The sequence below is a fragment of the Physella acuta genome, unplaced genomic scaffold (genome assembly GCF_028476545.2).
Source record: "Physella acuta isolate Inbredline_101_S28 unplaced genomic scaffold, ASM2847654v3 ptg001171l, whole genome shotgun sequence".
Lineage (NCBI taxonomy): Eukaryota > Metazoa > Mollusca > Gastropoda > Physidae > Physella > Physella acuta.
Window position 1 is genome coordinate 204,866 of NW_026732688.1, and position 13,050 is coordinate 217,915.

The 13,050-nt window shown below is 33.0% G+C and overlaps 2 protein-coding genes across 2 annotated transcripts; both read left to right on the plus strand.

The window, feature by feature from the left end:
- Window positions 1–1,128: 1,128 nt before the first annotated feature.
- Window positions 1,129–4,557, plus strand: LOC131956705 (fibroleukin-like). Its single transcript, XM_059321263.1, has 5 exons — window positions 1,129–1,238; window positions 2,335–3,524; window positions 3,756–3,869; window positions 3,986–4,105; window positions 4,189–4,557. Exons 1-5 carry the CDS (start codon window positions 1,184–1,186, stop codon window positions 4,555–4,557), a joined length of 1,848 nt encoding a protein of 615 aa, XP_059177246.1. The 5' UTR covers window positions 1,129–1,183.
- A 5,219-nt stretch (window positions 4,558–9,776) lies between these two features.
- LOC131956711 (cilia- and flagella-associated protein 299-like) lies at window positions 9,777–10,927 on the plus strand. The gene has a single exon (XM_059321272.1). The coding sequence runs from the start codon at window positions 9,827–9,829 to the stop codon at window positions 10,526–10,528; it is 702 nt and encodes a 233-aa protein (XP_059177255.1). The 5' UTR covers window positions 9,777–9,826; the 3' UTR covers window positions 10,529–10,927.
- The last annotated feature ends 2,123 nt before the right edge of the window (window positions 10,928–13,050 follow it).

Here is a 13,050-nt window from a genome sequence, read left to right on the forward strand (position 1 = left end):
TTACCGAACATTTGGGTGAGATCGAACCCAAGAGTTAGGGTTAGGAACTAAAGAACTAAATGTAAATAATTAGATTTTTTGTGAAAGTGATACATTTTAGAAAAAAATTGTTTGACTGACATGCCAACAATTATTACAGTAAGTTTGAAAAATGAAATTTGTTTAAAAACACCTTCAATATTAATTTTTTAAATCATGAATTTAGAACATGATGTCATGAGCACATTAGACGTTGGAATCCCAGGTTTGCCCGCCAAATTAGAATTTAACTATATATATATATATATATATATATATATATATATATATATATATATATATATATATATATAATATATATATATATATATATAAATTGTGCGATTAAAACCATTAAAGTTTGTTTAGACTACACGATAAAGTTTAGGAGAGTTTTCTCCGGCTTGATCCCGTGTAGGTTAACACATGAGCTTAAAATATATGTCGTAAACCTAAAAATATGCACTAAATTATACGAAATTATACATAAATATTACATAATTGTTTAAGTGAAAATTTGGTTTATATATTAATATAATATTTTAAATGTTTAAATATATTCATAAATATATATTTGAAATGTTACAATAAGAAATACATGTTATTTATCAAATTTAACAATGTTTTAAGATGAAGACAATCATATGAGGTTTTACGGTATTTTGCCACAGTACATGTTAAAGGTTAAAAATAAATGTCTTAATATTACATGTCAGCAGTTAATTAATTATTATTAATTAGGAAACGTCATACGTGATGGGAACTCTAGTTTTCTTAAGTGGGACAAATTGCTCTTTCCGTTTCTAGTTACTTTGATAAGTATGTTGGTATCGATGAAAGAGTAATCGGTATCGTGCTAGTAACTACATGTCGGCTCTTGACGCGACTACTTTCTTATTCAAGTATGTATGTAAGGAGACGATTACACGAAAAAATCTATGTGATATTATCTGATATCAGGTTTCAACTTCAGACATTTATTTCTGGTCAACTCTAGCGGCAAACTCATTACGTGATATCTGTTTACATGTGCATGTTGACCTTCAACCTCCTGTCAACTTATGTATGTTTTTAACTGGTCGGTATATAAGTACGAGACTATTTGACAAACAAACCAGCTACGAGAACGTATTCCGCTGAGTTGATGTTATTGCAATAGTTTAAAATGTCTGCTTTGTATTTTATTGCTGTGTTAGCCGTCAACTTATTTCTGTCGTTTGGTAAGCTCACTTTAATTATATTAGGCCTATATGACAAGTCGAAAATATTATTATCTAAAAACGGAACAGTAGGATGTTAATCGATCAAAACATTACCTTATTAGCCTTCTTCTTAATTAATTACTTTAATGCATTTTTGTAAGACATAGTGCATTTGTCGCATATTAAAATTATGAAACATAAATTATTTTACTTAAGAACTTGTTGTGAAGTTTAATATTATTATAACAATATAAACATAATACATTTAATATGACTCGTCCATAAAAAACGTTATTTTGAAATGATGTGACAATTCAACTCCACGTAATACTTATCATTTCGATAGATAGAAACTGTATATAAAGGGATACAAATCGCTATGGTTGATTATCCAGAAAATATTAACTTGGTTGTTGCCCTTTTAATGACCATAGCAAAACAATACGGCTATTCCGCTGACTAAATTGTCTTCTTAAAAATTAAGTGTATTCGAAACACGCATGGATTGAATTCATTTATCTTTATTATTTAAGCTTTACAATCATCTTTTATTTAATTTAATTAAAGGTAAATGTTTTATGCTAACTACTCAAAGGTAGAAGGACTTCAGATCTTATGCATTACAATTGTGTTTATTAAACAAAATTATAAAATTTGAAAAACACCAAGCGACATGACTGTGACTTCAGCTTATGAAAGGTTAGTGCGTCTAGTTTTATTTCACTAAGGTTCACATCCGAAATCTTGAGTAATGTACACATAAACGTGACGTCCTTTATGGATGACCCTCGAAACCCACAGATCATATTTTTTTCTTTTTAAATAATTAAACTAAAGTACAGTGATTTTAAACAATATTTAGTAAGAAATGTTTTGATTGTGTTTGAATAATGAAGGAACTTCGTAATTGGGTTGTGGCAAGCTCGACTGCTAACAGGAAAGTGGCGAGGACGGTTCCCGGACTGGAGATTTTAAGGCATCACATAATCTCTCTGATGTGTACAAAATATTTAATTAATTGTACACATCACATAATCTCTCTGATGTGTACAAAATATTTAATTGATAGAACGCATTAGATATTACGTATTAACTTTTGTCTACTGTTTTCTAGGCCTTAAAGTTGGCATGACCAGAGAACACTTTTACCATGGGAAAAGTTTATTTTGTGCACAACTCCAGTGTACAGAAAACATAACAGAAGACACTCAGATGTCAGCTCTTGTCAACATGTCAGTCTATAGGATCAGTGAATCTGAAGGGAAGATTTTGTTGGCGTCTATTTCAGGATCTGATTCAAAGGTTCGAGATTATAAAATATCTGGGATATTATCTGAGGGCAAACTATCCAAACATCACGGAGAACTGGTCTTGTCTTTCTCCAATACTTCAGCCTGTAATTTACACCAGTATAAATGTCAAGTATATTTTACCAATAAGACAGGAGACACGGGAATGCTAGAGAACAGAACAACGTCTTATGAAAGAGAGAAAATCAAGAAATCTGTTTTGTTGCTGAATTTGAAAGCTGAAACTTTGAACTACGTGAAAACTGTGGACACAATGGCCGACTTTTTGAAATCGTTTGAAGATCCAGAAAAACTAAAAGGTGCAGACGTGTCAATGTCCTTACAGATGTCACATTCTGGTAGAGATGGGTACAGTGACCACACGGCTCAGATTCCATCATCTACAGAGTTAAACAACAGTAACAAACACATCAGCTCTACTAATGCTATAGACGTGCTTGATGCTAAGATAAATAACATCACAGAACAAATGCAAACAGTGAATGACAAACTTAGAGCAATAGACGTGGTTGATGCTAAGATAAATAACATCACAAAACACATGCAAACAGTGAATGCCAGAATTAGAGCAATAGACGTGGTTGATGCTAAGATAAATAACATCACAAAACACATGCAAACAGTGAATGCCAGAATTAGAGCAATAGACGTGGTTGATGCTAAGATAAATAACATCACAAAACACATGCAAACAGTGAATGCCAGAATTAGAGCAATAGACGTGGTTGATGCTAAGATAAATAACATCACAAAACACATGCAAACAGTGAATGCCAGAATTAGAGCAATAGACGTGGTTGATGCTAAGATAAATAATATTACAGAACACATGCAAACAGTGAATGACAAACTTAGAGCAATGGACGTAAAGCTTAACGAGTCCATCACAAGGAACAACCAAACAAACCTTATGATAGAAGCTTTAATCACAACTGTACAAGAGATGAAAAACAATTACAACGTCAATCCTGCGTTGTCACTGATGACACATCAGGTAATTGTTTTATTTCGACATAAATATTATTTGAATTAGCACTGCTAGAATTAAATCAACAAATATACATTATACAAATTATTAGAATTTTTAAATACGACAACATTTGCGTGTACTACAGAATCAGTATTGTTTTTTAAAAACAAACCCACATTTTAAGGCAGTCTTTGGAGATAAGTTCATTTGTTTCTAGTCATGTGTTAAAACAAACATCTTTCTATTTATAAACAGTGTAAAAAGAACGACAAAACTGATGTACCAGAACGAACGACCGTCAGACTTGATCGAGATAAATTTGCTTTGTGCGACACAAAAACTGACGGTGGAGGTTGGATCATTTTTCAGGTTGGTAAATTTTTTACGCTAAAATCTTTTTGAAAAACTTTGATCTTCTATAGATTTAATCTATCCATTTTGGTTTAAAATAGTTTATAAATAACTTGCAAAATGTCCTATTTCAGAGACGTGTTTTGGGTGATGTCGATTTTACGAGAGGTTGGAACGACTATAAACATGGATTTGGTTCATTGGGTGGAGATTTCTGGCTTGGGAATGACTGGATCTCTAACCTGACTTTGATGGTGAGCTTAGAAAAAAAATTTTACATACAAGCTAAGGCCATATTTTAAAAAGGTTAATATGTCACATGTGTTCTACATTACAGGGGTACAATGAACTGAGAATCGACATGACTAAAAAAGGTATAAAGTACTACGCTCATTACGATTTTTTCAAGGTAGACAACGAAGCAGCGTCGTATAAAATATACATGTCGTCATTCAGTGGAAATGTTAAAGACAAACTAAACAATCATCGTGGTATGAAGTTTTCTACATTCGACAGGGACAATGATATAGACCGCAGAGATTGTGCTAGAGAGCATAAAGGTGGTTGGTGGTATGCGAACTGTAAATATGTAGATTTAAATGGTGTCTGGGGTACAACAGCCTCTGCTATAGGAATATACTGGCCTGGGCAATCAAGTGATGGAGATATCGCAGAATTTGTTGAGATGAAAGTACGTCAAGTGTAAACAAAGTATCTGAAGATGTTTTAAATAAAGCTATAGCTTTAAGTTGGTGTAGCAGACCTATTTTTATGAGACAAATCTATTCACTCCACTGTTCTTCTTAAAGTGTAAAGGTTCTATATGTTCTGGTGTAACCTAATTATCACGTCAACTTACTTGTATTTTTACACTCACTCATTATCAATTGACTCGTTGCATTTGTTTCATAATGCATTACTTTACCATGTAAAAATATTTCTAATTTTTTAAATTAATTGTTTTTAAGTATAGAGTTTTGTGTTTATTTTTATAACTAAGAAAAAAGCATCTGAATCTGAGAACATATACACGGATACATTTGAATAGTCTTTTGTCTATAATTTCCACAATTAAAAAGCAGCTGTGCCTTAATGGATGTATTTTTGTTCCATGAGGTATTGCTTTACCTCTGTTAAACTAGCGTTAGACTATACGACGGGATGGAGTTGAGAAGGTTTGAAGACACTCATGCAAGATTTCTTAAACATAGGTATATAAAAGTCATTGAATACATTATAGCACATCAAGGCAGAGTAACAAAAACAGAAAGAAGAGAACAGGTTTAAATGAGTAAAACTCGACATTTAAACACAACCACGGAAAGACCTTACCTGTTTACACCGACGGTATGATAAAAAAAGAAAAAAAAATTAGATAACAGGAATAAACTGGCATTAAGAACAATTTTTGCATAAAAAGTATACGCTTTAAATGCAAATCTTTTCTTGACGGTTTTAAAATAGTTTCACTTGATTTAGAAATATTAGAAGTATAGAAGAGTCATTAAGAAACTGAAGAGACTTGCCTCAATTCCAAATGTAAATAATTGACATCAATATATAGTAAAAGTAAAGCTGTGCACGGTACATACACACAACGTCTAACTACGAAATTACATTACCGACGCATACTGTCATACAATATTTTATGGTTGATTCGTCTAAAAATATTTAGTGTACACATTCTCTACATAGATCTTCTTATAGATCTGCGTGCTATGATCAGTTGTTCTAAATAAAACTTCTTTTTACGAAAATCAAAAAATTAAATTCACAGGGCGAAAGATAGTCGAGCATTGGGAAAACAAAAGTACATATAAATATACTGTGTTGTTGGAACATACTACAATGAGTACAAATGTTAAATGATTCAGTAGAGGATTTGTTAAGTGAAGATTCACCACATGATCTATGGAAAGGCGGCCAAGATGTGGATAAGTTTGACGAACTTACAAAATGCAAATCTTGCAACAATTTTCCTGTTTTTTTTTCTTTTCTGTATTACGTAAAAACAATTACTTTGATGAAACATACACATATATGTTAGTGCACATAGCCTACATGTTTTACTGATTATATAGTCTTCCTATATCGCTTAAACTGTTTCTTCCAGATTTTTTCCTCCGGGGGGGGGGGGTGGGGGGTTTGGGCCATTAGATATTTTCGTTTCGGGGGGGTAGGGCGGACACTGGTAAAAGTATATGTTTTTTAAATAAATTCCATTATATATTAGGATAGCAAAGTGGTTAGGTGCCGGATAGGGCACTTCCCGGCGCCGCAGGCGCGTCAAATTTGGCACGATGGTGCCTTGGGGCGATAGAACACGAGGGCCGGTGACGGTTGGTCGAAAAGTCCACGGAGATGGGTCAAAACTGACATCGACTGACCGGCGCCTTATATGGGCTATAAAACTTTCGTCTAACGACCCCCCCCCCTTGAAATTTTGTGAGGTGGTAGGAAAACACCGAGGGGTGTCAGAAAAAACTCGCCATATCCCGGAAAAATCTGGAAATGGGTCAAAACTGACCAGTCGTATTTCCTTATATAATATTTGTATTTTATGGGAAAAACAGGGTAATTTCAACATACATTTTAGGATACTCAACTTCTATTTATCTGGCCATTTTTATGCATGCACCTCTGTAGATGACTAGGCCGTATGGAAAAACTGTTGGTCAGACTCAGTTCTAATTCCATTTTAGTCATAAATTTCGAACTTTCCAATATTTTCTCTGTAAATGGACTTTATGAACTTTAAACAACACAGAACAACAACAATTTACAAGAAAAATCTCTGTTTTGTCAGCCTACCGCCATATTTACCCCCCAACCCCAAACTGATGATGATAAGACAGGGAACAATCACAAAAGCGACAACCAAAACATTATGTAGTTAAGGACTAATGAAGGAAAACTACAAATAACACGTGACTTACTACATCAACAGTCTAGCAAAACCCGCGAAATAATGAGCTCCTGCGACCGACTTGTACCATTGACGTAGAGGACATGACCTTATGGACATACCATCGACGTAGAGGACATGACCTTGTGGACATACCATCGACGTAGAGGACATGACCTTATGGACATACCATCGACGTAGATGACATGACCTTGTGGACATACCATCGACGTAGAGGACATGACCTTATGGACATACCATACGGTCATGCAACCGTAAGTACTCCCCCTACTTTGGAAAAAAATATGCAGGTCCAGGTAAGGAGCCAAACCCGCTCCCATTCTTTTGTTCTCCAACTACACTTAAAACACCGACGCATACAATTTTATTTTATTTTGTTGATGTACTAAAATCTTAAGAACTAATCTTATGGAAGCTATTCAATTTTTATTCTAGCTGCTTTGTTCCCGAAAAGAAAGCCTTCAAGTAATTGTTGAGTCAGGCAGGAAACAATGATTGTCTCCCTTTATTTCCACCTCCATCCTTGATACAATTTATCACATTCTATATGTTTCTCTATGTTTCTCTATGTTTCTCTATGTTTCTCTATGTTTCTCTATGTTTCTCTATGTTTCTCTATGTTTCTCTATGTTTCTCTATGTTTCTCTATGTTTCTCTATGTTTCTCTATGTTTCTCTATGTTTCTCTATGTTTCTATATGTTTCTCTATGTTTCTCTATGTTTCTCTATGTTTCTCTATGTTTCTCTGTTTCTCTATGGTTCTCTATGTTTCTCTATGTTTCTCTATGTTTCTCTATGGTTCTCTATGGTTCTCTATGTTTCTCTATGGTTCTCTATGTTTCTCTATGTTTCTCTATGGTTCTCTATGTTTCTTTATGTTTCTCTATGTTCCTCTGTGTTTCTCTGTTTCTCTGTTTCTCTATGGTTCTCTATGTTTCTCTATGTTTCTCTATGTTTCTCTATGTTTCTCTATGTTTCTCTATGTTTCTCTGTGTTTCTCTATGTTTCTCTGTGTTTCTCTATGGTTCTCTATGGTTCTCTATGTTTCTCTATGTTTCTCTATGTTTCTCTATGTTTCTCTATGTTTCTCTATGTTTCTCTATGTTTCTCTATGTTTCTCTATGTTTCTCTATGTTTCTCTATGTTTCTCTATGTTTCTCTATGTTTCTCTATGTTTCTCTATGTTTCTCTATATTTCATGTGTTGCCTAACTAGAAGTCTTTGAATTTATGTTGAGATTCCGATTTTATAAAAAAAAAAGAAGACTGTCGTAGGTAATAGGTATAACTGAATAGAGTGAATGATACTTTTTTTTAACAAAATAAAAATGTACATTATAATTATTGTCCCGCCCTTCTAAAATGCAGGCTCTATTACAGGAAAATCCCAACCCCTACCTAAACCAGAGCAACATTTTACACAGACAGCCTTTTTGTGTATTCCCTTTCTTCTTACCGCACCAATCTCCCTTAAAAACCCGATGTCGCTGTGTTTTCGTTTACTTTCAGGAAGAACAGTTTGCTCCAGTAAACGTAATTAAAACTCACCAACATCCTTAACAATATGTAGGTATATGTATATTTATGTACAAAAAACGACCACAGGATAGTTGAAAATTGTAAACCTGCATTAGTCCTCATATGTCGAATGATGATCAAAGTAATGTAACAGCGGACGCCTCTGGGACAACGTCGAGGCTCGCTGATAAAGATTAGAAGACTGAGACATAATAAAGAGAGAAAGACAAAAATGTCACTGTTTATTTAAGGTCTTGTTTGCCCTCAGATGTAAACTATTATATCCTGATTATTATTCTACCACTAGATAAAATATACTGTTATCATTACTGGCCATAATGGAACGCAACAGCTACATTCGTATTGCATTTGTTATACTACGTTTATGTCTTTCATCTTTAATTATAAAATAATAATAAAATAAAAATAAATTAATTAATATTTCTTAAATATTTTAACAAATAGCTACCTTGTTTTTTTTTTCATAACAGTTACTTCCCATTCTTAAATTTCAAAAGAATAAGAAACATAATCCATATTTTGTTATTACTAAATTTTTAACTGTATTTTTAAAATGGTTGGAAAAATGATGATTTTTTTTTCTATATTATTTAACTAGTTTATGCATGACTTCTTTGGTGTGTAGTATTTAATATTTCATATTATTTTGAATTATGATTATTTCACTTTTTTATAAAACTGTAACCTTTAATTACTGTAGTTTTTATTTTGTAAACAAGCAAAACTTCAGCTTAATCAATGTTGCCAGAGAGCCAAAGGCTTTGGTATTATTTTTTCGTAAACAAATAACAATATCATGTTGAAATTAATATGGACAACACATGTCTTAAAGGAAAGCGAACTCTTGCCAATAACAAAAGAATATAAATAAGCTACCAAATTCAACTTCTACCAACATAAATACCATGCATGTTTAATACGTTTTAAAGTCCTAGATGTAACCGTTCTATTTATTAAATTTCTTATTAACTCTAACAAACTGTATTCATGTGTATTGTCTTCAAAGACAATCGTGTGTGAATGTTGGACACCTGGCCGAAGTAAGTAAATGCTTGAGCGATCAAACATTCTATTTCTTGATTTTTTTTTTATATATATCTGACTGACTGGAGTGAGAGAAGTTGGCTGACGGTGGTATTCGTGAGCACTATAAACGAATACTTTATATGATTTTGCCGAAAACCTTGTGAATGATGTATTTTTTAACTATAAGCTATAACGCTTGCCCACAGTTTTTTTTCTGCCATATTATATTTTATTGTGTATATTATGGCGATACACTGTTCATTCATAGATATTCTTCTCATGTAAATAAATTTGTCAAAATATAAAAAAAAAAAAAAAAAAAAAAAAAAAAAAACGCGGAGCGAACCGCGCAAATGCGGCCTATAAATTACTAGACTACTGATCGTACTAGAGGGAAAAAAAAGAAAAAAAAACAGTCACTGGATTTTTGTAGTCAGTAGTGAAGTGACTTTGTTTCAAAACATTACCTAATCTAAATTGAAAATATGGAAGAGGAAATATCTACTGGCAGTGACAACATTGTTACAGAATATAATACCTATGAGGATTTTCTGGACTCCCAGATACTTTCATCTGATTTATACTATCTTGAGGATCAAGAGCTAGCAAGACAGTTAGTGGAGCTTGGTTATCGAGGAAGTGGGGAGGTTCTCAAGCGAGATGAATTTGAAGCCAGAAAGCAAGCAGCAGAAGCTAGCAGACTTTCAAAGCGTAGCCAGCAAAAAAAACTGGCCAGTGATGACAAAGACATTAAGGAACCACTTCTATTGGCATTAGCTGCACGAGAAGCAGGAAACAGAAATAGAAAGATGACATCAATTATTTTTATAAGAGATCGCAACTCTAGAGGCCAAGAGATCTCAGGGTACATTGATTATGCATACAGACTAAAAACTGAAGATTTTGAACCTTACTTTAGTGGAAAGAAGAGGCTTCTTCCCCGACCATCAGATTTAAGTTTCTACAACTGGGAGACTGCAACCTCCACTTCAAACCCAACACCCAACTACCAAGTCATCGCTGAGAATGCATCAGGGCTGCTGTTCAAAAACAAAAGAGACAGGAAGATTATCAGTGTTGACCCTAAGGCTCCAAATCCTGGAGATAATTCAGAGCGCCACATCATCAGTACGAACAAGTACATCCAAGTTGTCATCTATTACCACATCAACCGCAGGAAAACGTAACGTTCCCTTACTTTGATTATGTCAACGTAACTTCCACTTATTGCACATTGTATATGTTGATGTCAAGTTTTATAAAACAAAACTGTACCAATGGTTAATTTTTTTCTTCACTGTCAATATGATCTAATTACAACTGCAGTGCAATTTAATTTTTGTTTTAAATATAGCTGCACCTATGTTAAGTAATACTGAGTAATGTTAATACAACACATTCAAATGTAAACATAGGCAGCTTGTGATTTAAATTATTTAAACAGTAGACAAACTTTATCAATACTAAAACTAAGGGATTATAATGTGTTGATTTTTGTAATGGTTTTTATAATAGCTTTTTTTTTTCTTTCCAAGAATTTTACATACATTTAAACTTTTTAAACTTAAACTTGCTCCCCAAATTTAGAATCAGAGTTGTCACTCATTTAACATTATTTAACTTAAATTTCTTTATTTGGGCTCTAAGAATGGATGTTTTTCTATGTATTGAAGTAATTGTTAATCACAAATGATTTTTTAAACTGTCGAAATGTGTCTAAAATATTTTGTTGTTTGCTTTGTAAAACAAAATAAAATTATAATCTGTTAAAAAAAAAAAAAAAAAAAAAAAAAAAAATTCTCTAAATTTAGCATTACTGATTAAATTTAAGCATTCCACACCTCAGCCGTCAATAAATAATTAAATATTCGAATTCTCAAATGTTTTTGAAAACATAATCGAAGCTAGGCAGTATGCCTAGTATGATATAATGATATAATTATAATGATCACCAAACCACACAGAAATAGGGCCAACTCATTTCTGGCTTAAACTAACAAAAAATAAATAAAAAACACTTATTGTGAAAAGTGTAACATCATATCAAGCAATCGGTAAAAAGTATATGAAACAGTTGATATAAAGCTTGATATGTGCAATGGTTTCCCGTGTTCGTTTTATTCTTGTTTTTTTGCGTGTTTATATATATATATATATATATATATATATATATATATATATATTTATATATATATATATATATATATATATATATATATATATATATATATATATATATATATATATATATATATACTATCGTAATTTTAAAAGTTTATATTTAATTAAAAACATAGGGAGTGAATGAAGAATACTGTTTAAAGCCATATTGTTTTTCGCCGGTCTGCTACCCCTTTAAAATGTGTTACACAAGTATTATGAACTAACAATACAGCAATTCTCATTCCCGCCCCAACACCCAACACACAACAGCAAAGATATCATTTGTCTCATCACAATATGTCCATACAACTCATTTTGTCATGGCATCACAATATGTCCATACAACTCATTTTGTCATGGTGGTTAACTCATGTATTTACACTACATGGTTTAATTTTTTATCGCTTACCTCCCTTACATAAAGTAGTTTTTTTTCTTTTACCTACATTTTTTCTAGGTCAATTTGAAATTTATCTTTTTGAAAAAAACGATCATTTTAGTTAAAAATTCCTTTTAATTAAAAGCCAATTCCGACAAGGATGGAAGGGGAGGGGGTGACAACATGACGTAAACCTGCAAACCAGTAGAGTACGCAGGGGGAGGGGGGGGGGGGGTGGGGAGCACAAAAAACAATCAACAACAACAGCAAACACAAACTGAAAATATGAATCAAAGAATTCAATACTGTCATGTTATGTACTCTAAATATCACATTTTTAATAACTTATCACAAGTATATGTACAGCCTACTTCTTGGCTTACTTATCGCAAGTATATGTACAGCCTAACTTGGCTTACTTATCACAAGTATATGTACAGCCTACTTCTTGGCTTACTTATCGCAAGTATATGTACAGCCTAACTTGGCTTACTTATCACAAGTATATGTACAGCCTACTTCTTGGCTTACTTATCGCAAGTATATGTACAGCCTAACTTGGCTTACTTATCACAAGTATATGTACAGCCTACTTCTTGGCTTACTTATCGCAAGTATATGTACAGCCTACTTCTTGGCTTACTTATCGCAAGTATATGTACAGCCTAACTTGGCTTACTTATCACAAGTATATGTACAGCCTACTTCTTGGCTTACTTATCGCAAGTATATGTACAGCCTAACTTGGCTTACTTATCACAAGTATATGTACAGCCTACTTCTTGGCTTACTTATCGCAAGTATATGTACAGCCTAACTTGGCTTACTTATCACAAGTATATGTACAGCCTACTTCTTGGCTTACTTATCGCAAGTATATGTACAGCCTAACTTGGCTTACTTATCACAAGTATATGTACAGCCTACTTCTTGGCTTACTTATCGCAAGTATATGTACAGCCTAACTTGGCTTACTTATCACAAGTATATGTACAGCCTACTTCTTGGCTTACTTATCGCAAGTATATGTACAGCCTAACTTGGCTTACTTATCACAAGTATATGTACAGCCTACTTCTTGGCTTACTTATCGCAAGTATATGTACAGCCTAACTTGGCTTACTTATCACAAGTATATGTACAGCCTACTTCTTTGCTTACTTATCG

Coding starts and splice junctions, on each gene's coding strand:
- LOC131956705 (XM_059321263.1), top strand. CDS start 1,184: ATGTCTGCTTTGTATTTTATTGCTGTGTTAGCCGTCAACTTATTTCTG. Junction 1,239..2,334: donor CAACTTATTTCTGTCGTTTG/GTAAGCTCACTT, acceptor ACTGTTTTCTAG/GCCTTAAAGTTGGCATGACC. Junction 4,106..4,188: donor TCTCTAACCTGACTTTGATG/GTGAGCTTAGAA, acceptor TCTACATTACAG/GGGTACAATGAACTGAGAAT.
- LOC131956711 (XM_059321272.1), top strand. CDS start 9,827: ATGGAAGAGGAAATATCTACTGGCAGTGACAACATTGTTACAGAATAT.